Raw genomic sequence first — 25,221 nt, 5'->3', positions numbered from 1 at the left:
GAAGGGCTTTGGTCCTGAGGAGAGGTCTTGGGAACTAGAGGAGAACATCCGAGACTGATTAAAAATGTTCTGTCTCGACGTGGACTCAAAAAGAGGGGGCGTAAGGGGGGGGTACTGTAACAGTGGCTGCTATGTACCACTGTTCCCCTGCTTACCGTCGCGGTCCCAGGCGCCGTGTTCAGCGGTGATCTGTGGCCTGTACATCCCATTCACCTCTGCAGTCCTGGGCTCTGTCTGTGTGGGTGCTGTTGTTCTGGGATCCGCTCCACAGTTTGCTCTCAGCCCTGGCCACAGAATTCTTGCTGCTTGTTTCCTGCAGCACTTCCTTAAGGGCCGGCGCGCATCAGTTCCTGGGCTTTATGATTTAGGTCATGTGACCTCACTGACCAATCCTAGCCCTTCTGAACATATATAAGTGGCTCAGCCCCCTTCCCTTATGCCTCAGCGTCAAGGTCCTTGTGCCCTGCTAAGGTTCCTGTTTTAAGCTTGTGTTCTTGTGTTCCTGACTCGTATCTGTATTCCTGGACTCTGCCACCTGTTATATCTCTACCTGCTTGCCTTGACTCTCCTGTTGCCGATCCGGATTGCTTGACCTGTACCTGTGCCCCTAGCCTGACCGTTTGCCTGTCTGACTACGCCTCTGCCTCATCCTTCGGTCCTGCACCTATGGTACCTTTCTCAGGTATCTCCTGGTCCGCCGGGACCAGCTGCCTGGTGTGCCTATCCTCCTCAAGAGGTATCAACCTGGTGTTCCCCTTGGGAAAGTCTATCCCCACCATCAGGGGTATTGTGAAGATCCAGGGGTTCACTTAGACAACGCCCTTAGAGGAGGTAGGACACGTGGCACAGTGAGTTCACACCTTCTGATACGTGACAGAGATGAGATTTTTTTGAGACTTTTTAAAATGTAAATGATTCTTAAAGGTGTTCTGATCTGAAATCCTGCCCTACTCTTCACTCCACTTCTAAAAGTGGCACGCTTACTAAATACTGTAAAATATACATCAAATGTTGCACTCAGGTGTCTATTTTGGCATTTTTTTATGCCACCAAAGTAGCATATCGAACATGATAAATGTTCCCCTTTGTATTCAGCGTTTCCTAAATTTATCTTGGCTTGAAAGTTTCAAAACAGTATTTCATTTCATAAATTCTGTAGGGCAGCTCTGTAATCCCTGGGATTACCTTATCTGGAGTCAACTCTGCTGTCTAACAGCTTCCCAGTAATTAGACTCATTCATTATTTAGAATAGTTTAATCTGATGATATAATAAGTGAAACACTCTGAACATGCAGCAATAATAAATGGGCCTTACACAGCTGAAAGCGCTAAACAAAAAACGCATTTAACGAGGGAATTAATGAAACAGAAATCTCCTCTCATCGTCTTAGATTTAATAAAGGAAAATGAGGAATTGTCAAACAGTTCTCAGTTGGCACATACAGCAAAATACTTTACAGAGAAATTTTAACCTGTCTGTTGCTGGAACAGGTAGAAATACAATACTGTAGAACAAATGGAGTGATTAACGTCAAGTAGAACTGTATACTGTAGGTGCATAAAAAAATATCTGAACTGAGTAATATAAGGTAGGCTATTAGAGATGAGCGAATCGAAGTTGACGAAGTGTAATTCGATCCGAATTTCAGGGAAAATTAGATTCGCACCGAACCCGAATTTCCTCACGCTTCGTGGTAACGAATCACATTTTTTTCTAAAATGGCTGCTGCACATGTCAACACATGGAGCAAGGAACTCTGGGAAGGCGGTATCACCCATAATAGCATACATGCAGCCAATCAGCAGCCAACCAGCCCTGTGATGTCACTGCCCTATAAATAGCCTTAGCCATCTTGGATTCAGTCATTTTCCAGTGTACTTAGTGCAGGGAGAGACGTCAGCAGGCGCTAGGGACAGTGCTAGGAAAAACTTAATTGTGCTAAAAAAAACGATTTACAAGTGCAGGGAAAGATTATTCAAGGTGTAGGGAAAGGATAGGGCAGGAAATTCCACAGCATTTATGTTGAGCAGGGTTCAGTTCAGGGTTACAGCCTGGGTAATAGGAACAATACTATTACACCTTGCTGCACTGACTGGGCACCCAAATTTCCATTATACAGCTCTGTAATTACAGCAAACCGTTCTTGTTTTTGGTGTGTTAACAGGGTTTATTACAAGGAAATATTTCTAAATTTGCCCTTGTGCAGTGCAGTTATAAGTTCTAAAGCATTTTTTGGCTTGTATTAGTGGGAAAAAAAGGGCTTATTAGCCGTTGTGTGGTGAAATGCTAAAATGTCAGCACTTTTTGTCATGTATTAGTGGCAAAAGAAAAATATATTTGCCGTTCAGCGGTGCAGTTGTATTTTCTAAAGCCCTTTTTGTCGTGTATTAGTGGAAAAAAGAAAAATATGTTTGCCGTTCAGCGGTGCAGTTATATGTTCTAAAGCCATTTTTGTTGTGTATTAGTGGAAAATATATATATATTTTTGCCGTTCAGCGAAGCAGTTATATGTTCTAAAGCCTTTTGTGGCGTGTATTAGTGGCAAAAGTAAAATATATTTGCCGTTCAGAGGTGCAGTTATATGTTCTAAAGCCTTTTTTGTGTGTATTAATGTGAAAAAAAAAGACTTAGCCGTTGTGTGGTGAAGTGAGAAAATGTCAGACTTTTTTGGGGTGTTTTAATTTCCTTTTTAATTATTTATAACAAGTTGTCATGATGCCAGTTGCCTTGAAGCAACAAGGACATGGAGTTCCTTCTAAGTATAGTGGTGTTGGTACCCAGATGTAGGATTGCCAGAGTGGTGTAAGGGTTGCCTATAGTGTCCCTTGGGTGTGACTTTAGCACTTGTCACGCTGCTCCTACATGGATATCATTGGATCCCAGACGTGGTTGTCCGAAGCAGTGATAAAAGGGGTGTTGAACTTGGGTGATGAATCAGTGGAATAAATAGAGTCCAGACTTTGTATATAGGGTTGACCACTTTTCCCTTACTGTTGACCAATGTGTATGTAAGATGACTACATGGCAATTGCTATTATGGCCTTTGTTGGTGTTCTGTGCAGTTTTTTATATTTCATAATCCATATCCACTTGTTGGACAAGTCTTCTGTGCTGTCCACCTGGAGGTCCTGTCCATGAGGTGGCCACTCATGGAAGATCATGTGGCCAGACACATCCCTCAATCTCCTCAATTTAAACACACTACATCTGCACCCAACAGTGCAAGGGCAGATGGTAGGTGCAGTGTATATGAATTTAGGAGGCTAAGTGATTTGCCTGGTCACATAACACTCCATGAACAGCCATTTTATGGACAGGACCTCTGTGTGGACAAGAATAAAGACTTGGTTAACATGGAGATATACCATATGAAATATTGAAAATGGTACAGCAATTAAACAAATAATATATTAGTCATTGCAACATAGTCATCTTATGTTGATCAACAGTAACCAGAAAGTGGCCAACCCTTTTAAATATCTAGATTTTAAAGGGCATCATAGCCAAGACAGGGGTGGGTCTCTAGTGGCTAGGTTCACCTCTGAACTTGAAGTTCTGCCTCTAGAGCAGATTCCATCATAAATGCCGAAAAAATAGCACAACATTTCTGTTAGTAGTGTATGTTTATTAATTGCTCATTGTCTCGAGACACCCAAAAGCTGAATATGGATTTCCTCTTTTCTTTTCTGTTGGCTTTAGGTTTCTACACAGAGCAGAGTTCTGTCCATGTAATGCCACATTTCCATGTTGGATAACAGAATTCTACCAGCTTCTGCAAGGGCTTGAGGCAATGTCAAAAATGATTAAGAGAATTAGTGTGTGGGCTAATTAACTTGTGACAGCTCTATTCGACTTGTGTTCTGGAAGAGAAACTGACCTCCTGTCCCATTTTCTGGATAACTTTATTCAGATGAAATGTATCGTTCTCTGGAAACTAATATATAACCATGGTGTCCTGTAAAGAAAACATCACTAAATATAATAAAATACATTGAATACATCTAGGATCTTATAAAGTGACACACTTGAATATGAACAGGTTTTCGTATTAATATGGAATATTACTGCAGAGGCTGGAGATAAAATAGGGCCAACCATCCCAATACACACCCCTGAGGCTGACTTAGCAGAAGGAGCTTGAATTTACAGTGCCACACACACATCTAGTGGTTTCCATTAGCACATGAATGAAATTGATGGCAAGCTATTAGTTTATGATAAAAATTTGATTTCCCCACTCCAGATTTTTGACTGTGAACTACATGGCCATACACACTAGGTGAATTTCAAACTAGACAATTTTGGCAACATCTGCCACCAATGTAATGAGCATTATGTGTCCAGACTCCCCACTAACCCCATGTGTGCTCTCCCCTGTCCCCAGATGTTGGTAGAAGGAGTGGTCAAGCATGTTTCAAAATGACCAATACATTTGTTCTGAAGAGAAATACGCTACTGCTAGAGGTGTCTTTTCTCTATTGCAAGCATATACATTATGATTGAGGTTGGGAGAAATAACTATTAACGGTGTATGGAAATACCATCACTGGAGATGAGAGAGCAGCTACTCAGAGCAGCTGTTCAGGTGTGAGATGTCCGGTCCTGTCAGTCAAACATCAGGGAGAGCGTGCTCAGCTTTAGGTATATCTCTGATTGAGTCCAATCTTGCAATACTGTCTCAAAGAACCATGCACCTCATTCTTGTCCATCAAATGCTTACAGAATTTCATTATAAAGTACTATTTATTTAAGGATTCTACAGGAATAACTTTGGAATCTGAAAAATAAGGTAATTCTGGTAAACATGAATACCAAAAACTATGGACATCTCAGGGAGAATATTTCCAGTGAGCCCCTGAGGAGCCAGTGCAGAGGATGGGAGTGATACTGGCCCTGATGAGATGCTGTGTTACGGTGTAATCCCTAGGGTCATCTCTCCCTGGTTTGGTCAAAATGTAGTTTGAAGAATCAGACCCGAAGTAAACATACAACAGTCTTTCTTTACTGAGTGCAAAATATAACTTGTGGCACATCCAGCAGCAGTAAATATACTTTGCAGTTTCTCTGGTCCCAGTCACAGGGGAATGGTGGCTGGTTGGATGGCAATAGGTTACCACTAGCAAGCACTTGTGGATTTAGGTACCCACTGTAGTACAAGCCTAATGTTAGTCTGGCTTAGCGATGGTTTGGGTAGGTCGTGGTGTCTGAGCTGTGGTCCCTAACCTTGCAGCAGTGTCTGTAAAGCTGTTTCTAGCTAATCACTCTGCTATCTTTGCAATCAAGTGCTTTGTTGAGGCATGATTAAGTTGTTCTCACAGGAGAAGAATACCTAGTTCCTCAGTTTCTCTCACAGGGGAATAACATTTGGTTCTTGGGAGTAGGAGCTCTGACATGTGCTTCCTCACTCCCCCACTAACTCTCCTCTCCTCTCTCTCTAGCTAGACTGGAATTCCCCTTCCTGGCAGGAGGTACAAGGAGTGGGGAGTTCCAAGAGGGGAGCAACAAGGTTGTTAGCCCTTTTCCTGCCAACCATTGCCAACCATAACCTCCTCTTCTGGAATAAACTGCATACCATCACATTACATTACATAACATTAAATATAAAACATTAAACGATTGCAGATACCCCCAGGTTTGGGACACTACATACCTATGACCTACTGCTCCCTACTGGAGATGTCCAGTAGCTATGGAATTCTCAGATTATTCTTTATTTCAGTTTTCTTGCAGTTCACATCATTAAATAATATTCTAAAAGTCATTAAGAAAATATCAGTTTCAACTTGTCATTTTTGTATTTTTTGAAAATGCAGCATTCATAATTTTAAACTGACAGACATAAAGAGAACCCCAGTGGGTGTCAACTTCATTAAGAAGTTGATTTATGTTTTAGAATATGTACATTACAATTAAGCAGGGGCGTAGCTATAGGGGGTGCAGAGGTAGCAGTCGCTACCGGGCCCATGAGTCTGAGGGGGCCCAAAGACCCTTGTGCCACATAAGAAGACACCAGTATTATAGAAAGTGCATGCTGTTCAAGTTACACCTCGGGCTGGAGGGAAAGGGGTAATGTGAAGAATTTGTACAGGGGGGTGCCATTTCAATGTTTGTCTTAGGCAGCACGAAGGCAATGTGCTTCCCTACCCCTGGCCATAAAGCACTGAAGGAAGGGGGGCCCAAGTTGAACTCTTGCACCAGGGCCCATGAGTCTTTAGCTACGCCCCTGCAATTAAGGTTATTCCTTAATAGTTCTTGGACCTTCTGTGAAGGTGACCTTCCACTTGACCACAGACCATGTATGTTGTGCAACTGTTTATTAAATGTGTACGGACTAATATTCATTTTAGGCAAATATGTATAGCATACATGACTAAAGCAATGAAAGCATTCAGAGTGATGGTAAATTGAGAGGAGGGTAAATATTCAGTCTTTCTAAGAACACTGGAAGAAATATAAAAGTTAGAAATTCAACCTTGTTACCATAAGCCGATAGAAGTCTATGATAAGAAGAAGTATATGATACTTCCTTTACAGCAGGTCATTTGGAGACAAATGGTCCTGTTAAGAGTTCTATGCAAGCAAGCGTAAATGATGAAGGAAGATGGCTGCAATCATTGTATGCCTTTAGGATTAGTGTACAGAGGGTTGTGCATGTGCTGCTTATGTACCATTTCTGTGCTCATGGCGTGTCACCTGCTGGAGGGCTCCCCCCATTATAAACACAAGTTCAGGTGCATGGGGAGACCTCAAGGAAGAACAGCTGATGCCACAGATGGCAGATCACTTATTTGGCAAGATTTGAAGTGTGCAAATCAATTCCTTTAATTACTTGTCAGGTTCATTTCTAATAGGAGAGTTAAAGATCTTGAAAGAAAGAGAGCAAAAACAATGAAAAGCAGAACAGAAGAGCCAAACAAATATAGATTATATTGAACATTATGGAAATACTTAGTTATGGGTACCAGGAGTAGAAATGCAGTAATGCAGCTCTTTGTCTCTTCCATTCGGATACATTTGAATCTGTATTTGCACTGTTGGGAATTTAGCGCAAGTGCAGTGTATTTGAATGGAGAAGGCTGAGTAATGTCTGGTCACATGATCCTCCATTAGCAGCCATATTCTGAACAGGACCTCTACGCGGACATCACAGAAGAGTTGCCCAACAAGGAGACATAGCTATTAAAATATAGCAAATAGCACAGAACGTCAACAGAGACTATATTACAAAGTGCCTTATAGTCATTTTACATATACAGTACATTGGCTAACAGTGGTAAGAAAAAAGTTAAAAAATTTTAATTCGGCACATGTTCTGGAAACAACACAAATAGCAGCACTAATGTCTTATGCTTGCTTCTCCCTTGTTTATTGCAATCATTTTTACTGGAGGGTCATGTGACCAGTCTCATCCATCAATGGCCTCCATTGACTAACAATGCACAAGGCACTGTGCTAGTCTCTAATGCTGTGTGCTATGTTAGTCAAAGAAGGCTGCTGCTGAACGGGGCTAAAAAAAAAAGGGCTGAGCCACTTCATCTCCTGTCAACTCTTCTCTGCCTTCTTTAAAGACAGCATAGTCAGCACCTCATAGTTATTGGCTAACCATGCAACCACCCAAAAGAGCTGAGCATAACCCATGGTATGAAGTGGCATGCTACTGAACTTTCCTGGCTCTGCTGCCATTTTGTTCTAATAATCAGTAGGGATCACAGTGGTTGGACCTCCACTGATCGGACATTGTTGACATATATCTGGGATACTCTCTCTCTTGATACAAATCCTTTAGTACAATTGTACAGCTAACTTAAGGAAACATTTTAATCACTGAATAACTAAAGTGCATCCGAAACCTATATCCATGACGATGCTGGCAAAATTAGCAGTATAATGAGCACATTTCTCTCCCTTTCTCTCTCTTCCTTGATGTCTGTACCTCTCTCTCTCTCTCTTTCTCTCTCTCTATCTCCCTTTCTCTCTCCCTCTCTCTCTCTCTCTTTGGAGGAATTCCACACAAACGAATAGGAAGAAATTCTGCTTTTACCAAATTATATTTTTTTCAAAAAATCTGGTTGAATTTCGATTCTAACAAATCGATTAACTAATCTTTAGAACATTAGTTCAGAAAAATTATTGATACATGAATATTGAATGTGGTGAGACCTATGGTTGCATTAGTCAAAAACAATAAATCATAAAGAGAAAGCAGTATGACCTCATGACTTATAATTCTTGCCACACTGTGATGCGGGAGTCGAGTAGGCGTAAATGTGGTTGGTTTTATTCCTCTTCCCAATCACGTATGACACCCTGATGATCTCTGCAGCACAAAAAAGGTTAATCACTTTGACCCAAGGCTTAGTTCTTACCAGGCAGGAATGTTTGAAGTTTTCCCCGGGGGAAAGGATAAGGAATAACATTAGCCAGTCTACAGTACTGGGCTTGGCAACATGCGTCTGGGTCAATGGAACATTTCCTTTACTCACAAGTAGAGCAGGATTAACAAAGCCATGTTATCAGGGCAGATAGAGATAAATTGGTCCTGACACTGATGGAAAATAACAGATGATGCAATTGAGTAAAGAGCAGACTTTGGGTACTGCAGCATCTTGATATGTGTCAACACACTAGACTAGAATGTCTTTGTAAACTAAGCACAGATTAATTATTTGAACTCATCGATTTATGTCCTATTCTTTATTTATATACCACCAACATATTCCATAAAGAATGCATACACAGCTAGCTATGTGCAAATCCCATCAATATAGCAGCCTATAGAACTATTAGTGTGCCAATAAAAACTGAATGTCCTGTAGCCTCAGTTTTTGACTGAACATTCAAAGAATGCTAGATTACAGCATATTTTTTTTTCATATTTACCCATTGAATAAAAAATGCAAAAAAAAGTATAACTTATAAGCAAGTTTTTCAGCAGGAAAAAAATTGTGGAAGTAGGCTCTGAATGGGTTTTAAAAATAATTACATACTCACTAATTCCCCACCAATGCTGTTTAGGTCTCCGCTGGTCTTTACTTCCTGGCCCCATCTCTAGACATCAATCCCTAGAAAATGTGCGACTGCCAATCACTGTCCACAGGGGTAGCCTTAGTTGGCCAGTGATTGGTCCTGTGTATCGAGACAGGACCAGTCAGTAGAGACTAAGAGGGACTTAGGCAGTGTCTGAACTGGAGTGGTGGGGGAATGGTGAGGTATCAGCTCTTTATTTTTCTAAAACTCTGAATCTCCTTCCATCCTCCCTTCCCCCTGGGCAAGGCTATCATTAGCACCAGAAAACAACTGGGCAGATGCCAGAGCCCAATGAGTTTTGGTGGACCATGACACTCTGGGAAATATGCTTGACACTTATAAAGTCTGATGGACATAGGATTACAGTTTAACCAATTAACTGGGGCTCCTAGTTAGTGGCTAAAAGATATAATTTTTCAAGAAGTATTTAGTAAAGAGAAATTAATTTGATGCAATACTATTTTGATGATTTTTAGTTTTAGTGAAAAAAATTGTGTGGCTATATGTAAAGGGGTTGTCATGCCAATCCTATATCCTGTTGTAAATTTATTGTCTGTTGCCTCTTCAGGAAGTTTATTCTTACACTTTACTTTTTTCTTCTTGCAGTGTGTACAGGAACAGAGAACAAGCTGAGCTCTCTCTCTGATCCAGACCAACAGTACAAGTCCCTGCGCAAGTATTATGAGAACTGTGAAGTGGTAATGGGGAATCTGGAGATCACCAGCATTGCGCATGGGCACAACCTCAGCTTCCTGCGGGTAATTTTAAGATGTTTATTTTTTAGTCCTTTATGGGACCTGTAATTTATAATCTGTTGATAGATTTTAATCTGTTATTCTTAAGAGCTATAGACATCTTGGAGGAATTTTTAATTTAACTGCATATATGGTTTGCAGAAAAGCATTTTTGCTATTTGGGTTAATAAAAAAAATGTTTACTGTCTTTTTCAGCTTCTATGTATTTCAGTACATAGCAAGCTGCAGAATGCCATTCACAGTGAAATCCATTAGGGTGCTTGTCTGACGGTACGTTTTCAATCCACTTTCTCACCTCTCCTGAACGATGTTCTCAGGGGTCTTACAGTATGACCAGATCAATGCATAACTACTGCAAAAATAAAATTAATTAAAAATGCATCTATTGCCCACGGTGGTGATCATACTTACCTGGTCCCTGCCGCTGGGCTCTGTGTCTGTTGTTTCCAGGCCTGCTCTTCCTCTCCCTGCAGCTCTGAAAACAACATCTATCGACCAGGGACATGTGACCACTGCAGCCAATCACAAGCCACAGCAGTGACCTGCTCACATGACCATACACCTTCCACAGGTGTCCTTTTGGCCTTCAGCTATTTGTCTTGATCCCTCCCATGAAATGAAGCAGGTGTTAGTTTGTTGTTTTTTTCATTAGCACACAAGCTTATCACGCTGCCTTTGTACAACAATGTGCAAAGCTTCTAATGCTTAAAGTTGTTATCGAATTACACTTTCGGACTAACACGCTACATTGTCGTGTTAACACGTTAACCCACTGATGTTTGCACTTCCTAGATCTGTGCATGTACACTTGGATTCACTTAGCATGTATGTGTTTCACACAGAGAATTGGGTAGATCACTCCTAGACACCGCTGCCAATGACTTATCTCTTGTGAGAACAAAGGATAACTATCTCTCCTTGGGGACAGATCGTCTTAATCGGCGTGAAGAGACCTTATAGGCCATAAATCCTCCTCTGGAATTCTGGGAAGAAAGAGATGCAAATGATCTCTTAACAAGCTCTGACTCTAATGCCACCAGATGTAAGGCAGCTATCCTATAAGTCAATGTTCAACCCTTTAAATAGGCATTGAGACATGACTTAGATATTAAATAAGCCAGCACTCCATCTGCAGACAGCTATTTTGGGGTGATTGCCCCTCATCAGTGCAGAGCAGAGAGTACAGGCTTAACTGGGTGAGTGGAAGGGTCCAACATTGACCTATAGGATAGCTGCCTTACATCTGGTGGCATTAGAGGTAGAGCTTGTTAAGAGCTCACTTGCATCCCTTTCTTCTCAGAATTCCAGAAGAGCATGTATGGCCTATAAGTCTCCTCACACTGATTAAGGCGCTCTCTCTGCAAGGAGAGATAGTACCCCCCAAAATTATGACAGGCCTCTCACCTACTCAAGCAAGTACTCTCTGCTCTGCACTGATGAGGAGCAATCACCCCGAAACAGCTGTCTGCAGATGAGGTGCTGGCTTATTTAATATCCGAGTTATATCTCAAGGCCTATTTAAAGGGTCCAACATTGATAGCTGCCTTGCATCTGGTGGCATTAGAGGCAGAGCTTGTTAAGAACTAATTTGCACCCCTTTCTTTCTAACAAAGGATAAGGCATGATGATTGAATTCAGCATACCCAATCTTTCTTTCCCCCAAAATGATCTGTTGCGGAGAGTCAGGACTTCACCAAACACATCAGATAGTCAGCCAGGGGGTTCTACTGACTTTGCTTGTATGTGGACAGGCACATTTATGATCAACACAGATAAATTATGTGAAATCTATATCCCCATAAAGTATTCTCTCCTTACGTTTATCCTATTGTTTCCTATCTGTTACATACTGTAGAATAGTTTTTTACAAAACAAAATACAATATTTGCATACACAAGGGCCTCTGAAGCTGAGATTTCAGGAGCTGTTTGTTAGGCTTTTCAAAGTGCCAAGCTGATTTTGCTGTTCCTTTGGCATAGGGTAATTACTTTGGGCATTGATTCCTAAAACGTAAAATTACTTTTGACTATGTGACCTGTATTTCACATATTTTTAGCTATGTGTCAGGAATCTGCCATTCAATTGAAAGTTTGAAGTATATTGACCACCGGAGCCATCTTTATGCTGGAGATGCATTTTATTGATTCAAATTTGGCAAAAAGCATTGCAAAGAATGTTAGAAGGCAAGCTGCCGCACACAACTCATGGGTGAACAAACATAGCTGCATGGAAGATAAGGCATGACCTCATATATTGTGCCATAAATATCTTATATGTGATAACTTCTTTCTTTATGCCCTGTTGGGGCATATTAATGTCAGAGTGGGTTTCATTGCTCGGGATCCACTATCTATGAGCCAAAGCAGAAAGCCACTGAAAGCAGACGCCGGTCTGGCAGACCTGACCTATCCCTGTTGGCCAATCATTCAAAAAGTAGCATAGCATCAGCTTGCTAATTCCATCGAATGATCACAATGTTTTACATCATGCTATCATTTTTAAGATAATCGAGGACAAAACGAAATCCTTGCAGTGTAGACAAATGGTTCTGTGAAGTATGAAGGAAGAGCGGCTTTCCATGGCTTCCTTAGCGTGATGTTTTGGCAGCTGATAAGAAAAGCAGAATTTGAGGTGGAAGAGGGATAGATACAAGCAGAACCTGTCAGCCGCTGACATGAGCCATGTGCCCGCAGCTTGTGACCCAGGGGAGAGAGGCGACTGGGGGAGATACTGTCAGTCTGCATGACATGTGAGCTACACTTCATCCACATGAACAGTAGGCTGCTATTTTACCTCCTATAGAAATCTGTCAGTTAACTCCTAGTGAACAAGGACGTAGCGTCGTAAACACCGTCGACAGACGTTAAACCGAGTCAGGCAGACCCAGGATCATCTGTGAGCAATAAATGTGCCCTTTTCATTGAGATTTCTGCCTAATTATGGATGAAATGAAACTACAAAAGTCATTACACATATCATTTAAGCGGAGTCTAAATCACGCCAACTTTCCCAGAGGTAAAAGGTAGCGGCTCACGCGTTGTTCCAACCTAATAAATCCATTTTTCATTTAAATGTCTCAGCCTCTAGAGACGGTGATTCTATTCTCTGCTGCTCAGCAATCCCCTGCTTAAAACGTCGTAGTGCTTGATTGCATTGTAATCAGCAAACAACATAATGATCTCCAGAATAAAACGTGTTAACAAAAATAACAAGGGATTGCTTTTAGATTGACTATTTTCCGTAGTATTGCAGTGTCTAAGAAAGCTTCCTGCAAAAGAAAGGTATTTACGGTACCATTAAAGGGAACCTGTCGTCACAAAATGCAATGCAATCTGCACGCAGCTGCTTATAGAGCAGGAGGAGCTGAGCAGAGGGATATATAGGTTTGTGGCAAAAGTAATTTATTCATTAAAATCTCTGCTCTTTATGAACCCAATAGCCAAGTAGGGGGTCTTATCAGTGAATGGCAGCCTTCCATGGTGAAATGTATATATATATATATATATAGATAGCGGTCAGACCACCCACTTGAGCTACTGAGCTTAGAAAGAGCAGAGATTTTAATCAATATATTACAAGTTTTGCTGAATCTTTTGCTAAAAAACTGTATATTTATCTGCTCAGCTCCTCCTGTGCTATAAGATGCAGCATGCAGATTGCACTGCATGTTCTGGTGACAGGTTCCGTTTAAACTTGTCCAGATGGTAAAAATTAATGGGAAAGCGTTCAGAGAAACCTCTAGGGTTTAGTATTAGGGTACCGTCACATGGCATGTTCCTGGTCTGGTTGGCAGTGCTGTTGCCAAGAACCGCGCGGCCAATTAGGCCACAGCTGCCTTTCATTTAACTAATGAAGACCGCACTATATAGACAGTCTTCATTGTTAATGGCCACGCGGCAACTTCAATACCGTGTGTCTGTTACCAATGAAGACCGACTATACGGTGCAGTCTTCAGTAGTTAAATGAAAGGCAGCTGTAGGATAACTGGCCGCACGGTTCTTGACTAGAGAGGAGCGAATTTCCGCTTATGAAATTCATTCACACTTCGTTTGTTGGTTAAAGGTGAATTGCGTTATGGATTCCGTTACCACGGACCATAAGGCAATTCTATGATAGAATGCATAACGGGATGCCTTTAGAGGCATTCCGTCACAATAGAAGTCTATGGGCTGCAAAACAGGTCCGTCAAATTTACGTTATGCAGGAGAGGGTTATGCAGGAGAGGACTCCCCTGCATAACGGAAATTAGGCAGATCCGTTTTGCAGCCCTTAGACTTCTATTATGATGGAATGAATAACGGAATGCCTCTAAAGGCATTCCGTTATGCATTCCGTCAAAGTATTGCGTTAGGGAATCCATAACGCAATTCACCTTTGACCACAAAGTGTGAATGAATTTCAAAATATGAAATTCGCTCATCTCTATTCTTGACCGCAGAACAGCTGCAACCTGACCAGATCATGACAGTGCCATGTGGTCATACCCTTAGGGCAAGTTCACACTTCAGTTATTTAGTCAGTTACTTCCATCAGTTATTGTGAGCCAAAACCAGTAGTGAAGCCTACTCAGAGATAAAGTGTAATGGAAAGATTTACACCTGTTCTGTGTTTTTGACCCACAAATAACTGCATCCCCATTTAGAGAATGCCTTCTGACTGAATTTTTCCTGCAGTTTTTTTCCCCCAAAGATAAGCCAAACTTGATGTTAGCTGTAAGTCAATTGGAAAATATAAAATGTACTTCAAACAGTGCATTTTTATGGCATCTTTCGTCACTTTTGGCCAAGTGTATTTGCAATACATACAGTTGTGTTCAAAATAATAGCAGTCAGACTAACCTGATCAATCACTGTTTTTGGTAGAAATTATATTTCTACATGGCAAATAATTTACTAGCAGGTATAGTAGAGTAATAGAAATCCAACAGACCTAACAGTCATGACATGTATGCTGCTGATTCTGTGTAATTGAATCACTAATTAAAAGGGGCAAGTACAAAATAAAAGAAGTGCAGAGTTCAATGAGTGAGGTCATTCATTCTTTGAAAAACAGGTGGCAATTATTGCCTTTATTTAAGGAAGGAAGGCAGCATTTCTCTCTGAAATTCTGAGGAAAATGGGTCGTTCCAGATATTGTTCAGAAGAACAGTGTACCTTGATTAAAAAGTCGATTGGAGAGGGGAAAACATAAAATGAAGTGCAGAAAATGATAGGCTGCTCAGCTAAAATGATCGCAAAAAGAATAGCCAAAATGACAATGACTCAGCCGTCAATCAGCTCCAGGAAGATCAAAGAAGGTCTAAAGTTACCTGTGAGTACTCTTACAATTAGAAGATGCCTATGTGAAGCCAAGCTATTGCAAGAAGCCCCCGCAAAGTCCCACTGTTGAAAAAAAGACATGTGCTGAAGAGGTTACAATTTGCCAAAGAGCACATTGACTGGCCTAAAGAGACATTTTGTGGACTGATGAAAGTAAGATTGCTCTTTTTGGGTCTAGTGGCCGGAGACAGTTTGTCAGACGACCCCCAAACACTGAATTCAAGCCACAGTATACTGTGAAGACAGTGAAGCATGGTGGCGCAAGCATCATGATATGGGGATGTTTCTCATACTAAGGTGTTGGGCCTATTTATCGCATACCAGGGATCATGGATCAGTTTGAATACATCAGAATACGTGAAGAGGTCATGCTGACTTATGCTGAAGAGGAAATGCCCTTGAAATGGGTGTTCTAACAAGACAACGACCCCAAACACACCAGTAAACGTGCAACATCTTGTTTCCAGATCAACAAGATTGACGTTATGGAGTGGTCAGCCCAATCCCCGGATCTTAATCCAACAGAAAACTTGTGGGGTGACGCAAAAAATGCAGTTTCTGAGGCAAAACCAAGAAATAGAGAAGAACTGTGGGATGTAGTCCAATCATCCTGGGCAGGAATACCTGCTCACAGGGGCCAGAAGTTGGCTGCCTCCATGCAGCACAGATGTACAGCAGTTCTCAGAAACAGCGGTTATACAACTAAATATTAGTGAAGTGATTCAAAGGAAAGCAAAATCTTCAAACATTTTTCAGTTTATATAGTGAATGTTTGAGTTTGTAAAGAAGAATACAAACACTGCTATTTTTTTGAACAGTCTAATATTCACTATTCTTCAATTTTTTTTAGAGGAACAACACAAATTTGATATATTTTCTTCATGTTTTGATTTGGAATAGAATGTGTAGTGTTCCCAATGCATTTGTGTGTATGGAAATAAAAGCTATTTCTATCCTAAGAAGGATTTGAGCTTTATTCACTTTTTTAAACACACTGCTATTATTTTGAACACAACTGTATGTGGTCTGGATTTTATGTACCGGAATCCGCTGCTAATGTTAATGAATTGTGTTATTCACATGGACATCTGAAATCCGCAGCATGTCCGAGTTTCCAAATATGCCCACTACAGTCTATGGGAGTGCATCAAAAATACAGGGAGGAAGAAATATGCATATAAATCCTGATTAAATACTGAAGCAATACTGATGACAATACTGATGGTATATCATCTAGAATCTGTGCCTATAGAGCCAGAATACAGACAGATTTCTTTAGGTTCGTGTGAATGCGGCCTTTGGTACATATTTGTAGTCAGTGGGGCATATTTTCTAATCCTGTTTCAAGTCAGACAGACAGTCTCAAACTGTGCCAGGTTTATCTCAGTGGCTGATGCTGAATGATACATCTGTTGCATCTTTAAGACTGTCTAGTTTATATTCACATCACCTAGAAGGTGGTTTAGTTTTACGCCAAGAATGTGCCACAATTTAAGTGCATTTTTGTGGCACACAAAGGCATATTTAAACCAAGCACCTTTCCAGTGAAGCCATGCCCTCATGTCAGACAATGCGTAAATAGGTTAGAAAAGTATTTAAAACGCTTTATAAATGCAGGACAAAGCTTGTACTCCAGTATTTTGGCACAAATTGCACTGAAAAATGGTCACAATTTCAATAAAAAATCTGCCCCTATATGATACATAGGTGTGGCATTTATGGTAATGCATTTTTTCCATAGACGTTTCTACTGGAATGGTAGAAATAAATGGAAAATAAGTATATGAATGAAAAAAAAAAGCAACCCCCCCCCCCCCACCAAAGATGCGTGTAAAAACTGCAAGGAAATACTCATCTCTGATTCTATATAATCGATTTGCTCATCTCTCTCCTCATTTCACAGGATAGGCAATAATTATATGATTGCTATGGATCGCTATGAGACTCCAGTCATCAGAATTAGGGTCCCTGAGTCCCCTGTGTGAATGAAGCAGTAGGGTGCATGTCTAACCATCACACCATGACACATAGAGCCGAGTGCTATCTCCATCATTTATCATCTATCCTGTGAACAGTTAAAAAATTATTTTCGTGGGATTGTTCCTTTAAAGGCTTGCACACCTAATACTTAATTGCACCCAAATTACAGTCCAAAACCTTGTTTTATTGTCGGAGTGGGGGAAAGGTCTGCCCGTCTTCACTGTTCAGCGCAGTACTAAATAGTAAAGACGTATCTCACTCACTGCTCTGTCCTCACTCCCCTCATATGGTATAATCCCAAAAGCTGACTATGAATATGCAGCGACTGGGACCGCGTGAGTGTGGTGGCCTAATGGGTGTAGTAGTTGGTACTCACATTTCTGTAGCTCCCTGGGTCGGCATGCAATGATGGGAAGGAAGGCACCAGATTCTTTCAGGGCACACTCTGGTGTTGATGAATCTCCTGCCAGATGTTGGTTGAGGTGCCCTTGGTGGTACAGGGTTTTTGGTGCATGGAAGGCACGGTCCATGAAGTTTGTGATGCCAGCACCCTTGGGTGCAAATGAGGTGTAGAAATGAAGAGAAGTCAGTTCGTATAAATAAATGGAAAATTTACTGGTAATCAGTTGCATTAAGGTAGATGTACAGATTCATTGACATGGAAGAGGCAGTTGTATCTTCATCCATACAAGGCACATCACAGTTAGCTGTGGCTGTAATCCTAGTAACAGGCTCTAGGTGAGGTACTGACTCTGGTCACACTCAGGCTGTGGTAACTTCTGGCTGACTATCTTTCAGGCATAGAGTATACATCAATAAACTGCTTCACATGGCCATTATACATATGCCTTGCCTTCCTGGCTCATTCACAATTTCCATAAGAATTGTCCAAACTGTCCATAGAGGAATATGGCTCTAAATAGAGGTTGTACTTCACTGTAGAGTGTGAACAGTCACTGTGGGCTAAGTCCTGCCTCACAATAATTGCTAGAGGGGTCCATAGGCTGAGGTAACAATCTCACAGCTACTAGCCTTTCCTTATACACTCTGAACACATGTCATGGCGGACAGGATATCAAATACATAGAAAAACAAACAAACAAGTTTCTAGGCGAGAAGCTGGGGATCAAGGTCACCTCCTGACAAATCCCTATCAGCTCTCCCTATACTGCTATGCCCACATTCAGACCCTTAAGGTGGGAATAACGTGTCCTCGTGCCTGGGCTGAAAATACCCTAAAATCCCTGAGATGGTGAAAGGGGGATAGAGGCAGCCTGCTCCCTCAGAACCTGGAGGGGTAGGCATCTCTCTAACAGCCTAGACAGCAAACCACAAGAGAACAGAAACCAACTTATCTTTTTCTGAGCAGGAAAAGCCAATCCTTCCTTCCTTGCTTCCACAGAGCCAGACAGAAGCTATAACCCGCAAGGAACACTGGGAGTGGGTGTGATTTAAACTGAAACCAAAAACCCCACCCAGTGCACCTGAAGGGAGGCGGATCTAGGTCGACTCTAAAACAAAACAAAAAGCTAGACACGTGCTGCTAATCTAGCAGACCTCCGCACATAGCCTGATCAGGGCATGACAACACATTAGGATACATGTACTCTTCTCATCAGGCTTACCCTTGGTCTGCGTACAACTCAGAAGGGTAGCTCAATGTCAGCTCACTTCCAGGTGCAGCAGGTCCAGCCCTAGCTTTGGTCATCCACTTCCTTTATCTGTCCCCTTTAGTGTGGCTAAGGCGTCTGACTTGTGTGGGTCTGATGCTGGGGTTAGATTTCCTTAGCTAGGGGCTATACATGTTCTGCCCTTGATGCACTTCTCTCACTGCTGCTGCTGCATTTCACTTCATCTGCACTGTTCTCCCTCACACGTCCTATATGCTACACTATACTAATACGGTGTTGGACTCCCTTTTGCCTTCAGAACTGCCTTAATTCTACGTGGCATTGATTCAACAAGGTGCTGATAGCATTCTTTAGAAATGTTGGCCCATATTGATAGGATAGCATCTTGCAGTTGATGGAGATTTGAGGGATGCACATCCAGGGCACGAAGCTCCCGTTCCACCACAAATCAAAGACGCTCTATTGGGTTGAGATCTGGTGACTGTGGGGGCATATTTAGTACAGTGAACTCATTGTCATGTTCAAGAAACCAATTTGAAATGATTCAAGCTTTGTGACATGGTGCATTATCCTGCTGGAAGTAGCCATCAGAGGATGGATACATGTTCTCATTCGATTTCGCCAAATTCGGACTCTACCATTTGAATGTCTCAACAGAAATCGAGACTCATCAGACCAGGCAACATTTTTCCAGTCTTCAACAGTCCAATTTTGGTGAGCTTGTGAAAATTGTAGCCTCTTTTTCCTATTTGTAGTGGAGATGACTGTTACCCGGTGGGGTCTTCTGCTGTTGTAGCCCATCCGCCTCAAGGTTGTGCATGTTGTGGCTTCACAAATGCTTTGCTGCATACCTCGATTGTAACGAGTGGTTATTTCAGTCAACGTTGCTCTTCTATCAGCTTGAATCAGTCGGCCCATTCTCCTCTGACCTCTAGCATCCACAAGGCATTTTTGCCCACAGGACTGCCGCATACTGGATGTTTTTCCCTTTTCACACCATTCTTTGTAAACCCTAGAAATGGTTGTGCGTGAAAATCCCAGTAACTGAGCAGATTGTGAAATACTCAGACTGGCCCGTCTGGCACCAACAACCATGCCACGCTTAAAATTGCTTAAATCGCCTTTCTTTCCCATTTTGACATTCAGTTTGGAGTTCAGGAGATTGTCTTGACCAGGAGCACCCCCCTAAATGCATTGAAGCAACTGCCATGTGATTGGTTGACTAGATATTTGCATTAATGAGAAATAGAACAGGTGTTCCTAATTATTCTTTAGGTGAGTGTATATATATATAGCCTCCTTGGGCTGATCTGGGTACTGTTGGGTGGCGGCCGTTGCTACCTCCTCTTCCTCATCCGATGCCAAGAATGGCCGCCCATCGGTAAAGTCTGGGAATGGATGGGAAAATAAATTCCTCTGACTTGAGTGGAGGGGCTATGGTGGTGGTGGTATCTTTGGGGATGCACACAGCAGAGAGTGAGGAGGGTGTAGATACAGAGGATGAGGAGGGTGCAGAAGCGGAAGGCTGATTGAGCCACTCAACCAACTCTGGTGTTTCCTTTGATGTAATCGCACGCACCTTCCCCAACTTCCCACTTAGGCTCCGGCCTGGTGCACCTACCCGACCCCTACCACCCCTGCGGAACGGTCTGCCTCTTCCTGTGCTTGTCATTTTCAAAATGACCCTGTGCCAAAGTCGCTAGAGAAGAGCAGTATTTGTGGAAGCAGGTATATCGCACCCCTCAATCAGTATTTTGTGGAAGCAGGTATACAAAAATACCTGAATCAATATTTGGTGGAAGCAGGAATATCGCACCCCTAAATCAGTATTTTGTGGAGGCAGGTATATCAAACCCCTCAATGTTGTATTTTGTGGAAGCAGGTATATCGCACCCCTCAATCAGTATTTTGTGGAAGCCGGTGTATCGCAGGCCTCAATCAATATTTGGTGGAAGCAGGTACAGTACAGACCAAAAGTTTGGACACACCTTCTCATTCAAAGAGTTTTCTTTATTTTCATGACTATGAAGGCATCAAAACTATGAATTAACACATGTGGAATTATATACATAACAAACAAGTGTGAAACAACTGAAAATATGTCATATTCTAGGTTCTTCAAAGTAGCCACCTTTTGCTTTGATTACTTCTTTGCACACTCTTGGCATTCTCTTGATGAGCTTCAAGAGGTAGTCCCCTGAAATGGTCTTCCAACAGTCTTGAAGGAGTTCCCAGAGATGCTTAGCACTTGTTGGCCCTTTTGCCTTCACTCTGCGGTCCAGCTCACCCCAAACCATCTCGATTGGGTTCAGGTCCGTTGACTGTGGAGGCCAGGTCATCTGGCGCAGCACCCCATCACTCTCCTTCATGGTCAAATAGCCTTTACTTTCAAAGTTTTCCCAATTTTTCGGCTGACTGACTGACCTTCATTTCTTAAAGTAATGATGGCCACTCGTTTTTCTTTACTTAGCTGCTTTTTTCTTGCCATAATACAAATTCTAACAGTCTATTTAGTAGGACTATCAGCTGTGTATCCACCTGACTTCTCCTCAACGCAACTAATGGTCCCAACCCCCTTTATGAGGCCTGTCAAGTGAAAACCATTTCAGCGGTCTACCTCTTGAAGCTCATCAAGAGAATGCCAAGAGTGTGCAAAGCAGTAATCAAAGCAAAAGGTGGCTACTTTGAAGAACCTAGAATATGACATATTTTCAGTTGTTTCACACTTGTTTGTTATGTATATAATTCCACATGTGTTAATTCATAGTTTTGATGCCTTCAGTGTGAATCTACAATTTTCATAGTCATGAAAATAAAGAAAACTCTTTGAATGAGAAGGTGTGTCCAAACTTTTGGTCTGTACTGTATATCGCACCCTTCAATCAGTATTTTGCGAAAGCAGGAATATAGAACCCCTTAATCAGTATTTTGTAGAAGCAGGTATATCCCACCCCTCAATCAGTATTTTGTGGAAGCAGGTATATCCAACCCCATAATCAGAATTTAGTGGAAGCAGGTATATCGCACCCATCAATCAGTATTTTGCGGAAGCAGGAATATAGAACCCCTTAATCAGTATTTTGTAGAAGCAGGTATATCGCACCCTTCAATCAGTATTTGGTGGAAACAGGTATATAGAACCCCTGAATCAATATTTGGTGGAAGCAGGTATATCGCACCCCTCAATCAGTAATTTGTGGAAGCAGGTATATCAAACCCCTTAATTAGTATTTTGTGGAAGCAGGTATATCGCACCCCTCAATCAGTATTTTGTGGAAGCATGTATATAGAACCCCTTAATTAGTATTTTGTAGAAGCAGGTATAACGCAGTCCTCAATCAGTATTTTGTTGAAACATGTATATAGAACTCCATAATCAATATTTGGTGTAAGCAGGTATATCGCACCCCTCAATCAGTATTTTGTGGAAGCAGATATATAGAACCCCTTATTCAGTATTTTGTAGAAGCAGGTTTATCGCACTCCTCAATCAGTATTTTGTGGAAGCCGGAGTATCGCAGGCCTCAATCAATATTTGGTGGAAGCAGGTATATAGCACCCCTCAATCAGTATTTTGTGTAAGCAGGTATATCGCACCCCTCAATCAGCATTTTGTAGAAGCAGGTATATAGAACCCCTTAATCAGTATTTTGTGGAAGCAGGTGTATCGCACCCCTCGATCAGTATTTTGTGGAAACAGGAATATAGAACACCTGAATCAATATTTGGTGGAAGCAGGTATATCGCACTTCTCAATCAGTATTTTTTGGAAGCAGGTATATAGAACTCCTTAATCAGTATTTTGTAGAAGCAAGTATATTGCACCCTTCAATCAGTATTTTGTGGAAACAGGTATATAGAACCCCTGAATCAATATTTGGTGGAAGCAGGTATATCGCGCCCCTCAATATGTATTTTGTGGAAGCAGGTATACAGAACCCCTTAATCAGTATTTTGTAGAAGCAAGTATATCCCACCCCTAAATCAGTATTTTGTGGAAACACGTATATAGAACACCTGAATCAATATTTGGTGGAAGAAGGTATATCGCACCCCTCAATCAGTATTTTGTGGAAGCAGGTATATCGCACTCCTCAATCAATATTTTGTGGAAGCAGGTATATCGCACCCCTCAATCAGTGTTTTGTGGAAGCAGGTATATAGAACCCCTTATTCAGTATTTTGTAGAAGCAGGCTTATCGCACTCCTCAATCAGTATTTTGTGGAAGCCGGAGTATCGCAGGCCTCAATCAATATTTGGTGGAAGCAGGTATATAGCACCCCTCAATCAGTATTTTGTGTAAGCAGGTATATCGCACCCCTCAATCAGTATTTTGTAGAAGCAGGTATATAAAACCCCTTAATCAGTATTTTGTAGAAGCAGGTGTATCGCACCCCTCAATCAGTATTTTGTGGAAACAGGAATATAGAACACCTAAATCAATATTTGGTGGGAAGCAGGTATATCGCACCCCTCAATCAATATTTGGTGGAATTAGGTATATCGCACTTCTCAATCAGTATTTTTTGGAAACAGGTATATAGAACTCCTTAATCAGTATTTTGTAGAAGCAAGTATATTGCACCCTTCAATCAGTATTTTGTGGAAACAGGTATATAGAACCCCTGAATCAATATTTGGTGGAAGCAGGTATATTGCACCCCTCAATCAATATTTTGTGGAAGCCGGTGTATCGCAGGCCTCAATCAATATTTGGTGGAAGCAGGTATATCGCGCCCCTCAATATGTATTTTGTGGAAGCAGGTATACAGAACCCCTTAATCAGTATTTTGTAGAAGCAAGTATATCCCACTCCTAAATCAGTATTTTGTGGAAACACGTATATAGAACACCTGAATCAATATTTGGTGGAAGAAGGTATATCGCACCCCTCAATCAGTATTTTGTGGAAGCAGGTATATCGCACTCCTCAATCAATATTTTGTGGAAGCAGGTATATCGCACCCCTCAATCAGTATTTTGTGGAAGCAGGAATATAGAACCCCTTAATCAGCATTTTGTAGAAGCAGGTATATCGCACCCCTCAATCAGTATTTTGTGGAAACAGGTATATAGAACACCTGAATCAATATTTGGTGGAAGCAGGTATATCGCACCCCTCAATCTGTATTTTGTGGAAGCAGGTATATCCAACCCCTTAATTAGTATATTGTGGAAGCAGGTATATCGCACCCCTCAATCATTATTTTTTGGAAGCAGGTATATAGAACCCCTTAATCAGTATTTTGTAGAAGCAGGTATATTGCACCCTTCAATCAGTAATTTGTGGAAACAGGTATATAGAACCCCTGAATCAATATTTGGTGTAAGCAGGTATATCGCAACACTCAATCTGTATTTTGTGGAAGCCGGTGTATCGCAGGCCTCAATCAATATTTGGTGGAAGCAGGTGTATCGCACCATTCAATCAGTATTTTGGGGAAGCAGGTATATATAACCTCTCAATCAATATTTGGTGGAAGCAGGTTTATCGCCCCCCTCATTTATTATTTTGGGGAAGCAGGTATATCAAACCCCTTAATCAGTATTTTGTGGAAGCAGGTATATTGCACCCCTCAATCAGTTTTTTTGGGGGCAACAGGTATATCACACCTATTGCAAATCGTTGTTCCAATAATGCTTGTCCCTCTATATACCTGTGGTATCGCAGCAGAACCGCACACAACTGCTGCACAATACAAATGCACTATAATATACTTTTTACGTTAAAGTATGAAAGTATATTATAGTTATATCACACCCCTCAGTATATCACAACTATCAATAGCACACCTATACCAGTCCTTAAAATGACTTTTGTGGCCCTATTAGCTAGCGTTTGGTGTCCCTTACAGTCTGTTTCTGCTCCACAAAGCAACCTCTCCCTACACTGGCAAAACACAGAATGTAAAATGGCTGCCAGATCGGGTTCTGTTATAGGGTGGGGGTGTGTCCATGTGCTGAAACGTCTCAATTGGCTGTTCTGTCCCACCTGATGGATGTGTCATGGGTCAAAGTTCGGCGCAATGCAAAAGAATATGGCGCATGCGAACATCGTCATAGGTTCACATGTTCGGCAAATCACGAATGAGCAAAGTTCGCCCCGAAACAACCGCTGGGCGAACCGCAAGGCCATCTCTACACAGCACCACATTCAGGCTATGCACAATGATTATTGGGTAAAATGGGTTGCACTGAAAAGTATGCATATTTTTCATACATAAGTGAAAGGGTTAACAAAAATGGATGTCATATAATCCTGTAGAAAATGTTGGGCTTCTTAGTGGGAAAAATGAACGGGGAGAAGTCACCTTGCTTTATTTACTTGCTAGTTTTTTTTATTACTTTGGGAATAAATTATGAAACAGGGTCGGAATCAGGAATGTTTTCTCATTTAAATAACAAGGCACAACACGATTCTTATTACCAAGGTTGAAGCTAAATTTACGGAACATTTGCACAGAGCTATAATCACAGGCTTACACTTAAGACCAGAAATTCATTAG

General features: G+C 41.5%; 1 protein-coding gene and 1 long non-coding RNA gene across 3 annotated transcripts in view; both read left to right on the top strand.

The window, feature by feature from the left end:
• ERBB4 (erb-b2 receptor tyrosine kinase 4) overlaps window positions 1-25,221 on the top strand; it is a 1,172,496-nt gene that overhangs the window by 488,093 nt on the left and 659,182 nt on the right. For both annotated transcript variants that reach the window (XM_040439645.1, XM_040439646.1), the window contains exon 2: window positions 9,636-9,787. In XM_040439645.1, the coding sequence (XP_040295579.1) occupies window positions 9,636-9,787 (152 nt within the window). The remainder of the gene's footprint in view (window positions 1-9,635; window positions 9,788-25,221) is intronic.
• Window positions 15,346-17,577, top strand: LOC121007602. Its single transcript, XR_005780443.1, has 3 exons — window positions 15,346-15,358; window positions 15,745-15,746; window positions 17,424-17,577. It is a non-coding gene; the product is annotated as an uncharacterized LOC121007602 (long non-coding RNA).

Source organism: Bufo bufo, chromosome 7 (genome assembly GCF_905171765.1).
Source record: "Bufo bufo chromosome 7, aBufBuf1.1, whole genome shotgun sequence".
NCBI classification, from domain to species: domain Eukaryota; kingdom Metazoa; phylum Chordata; class Amphibia; order Anura; family Bufonidae; genus Bufo; species Bufo bufo.
The sequence above is the reverse complement of the archived record's forward strand: the minus strand, read 5'-3'. Positions and strand labels throughout refer to the sequence as shown.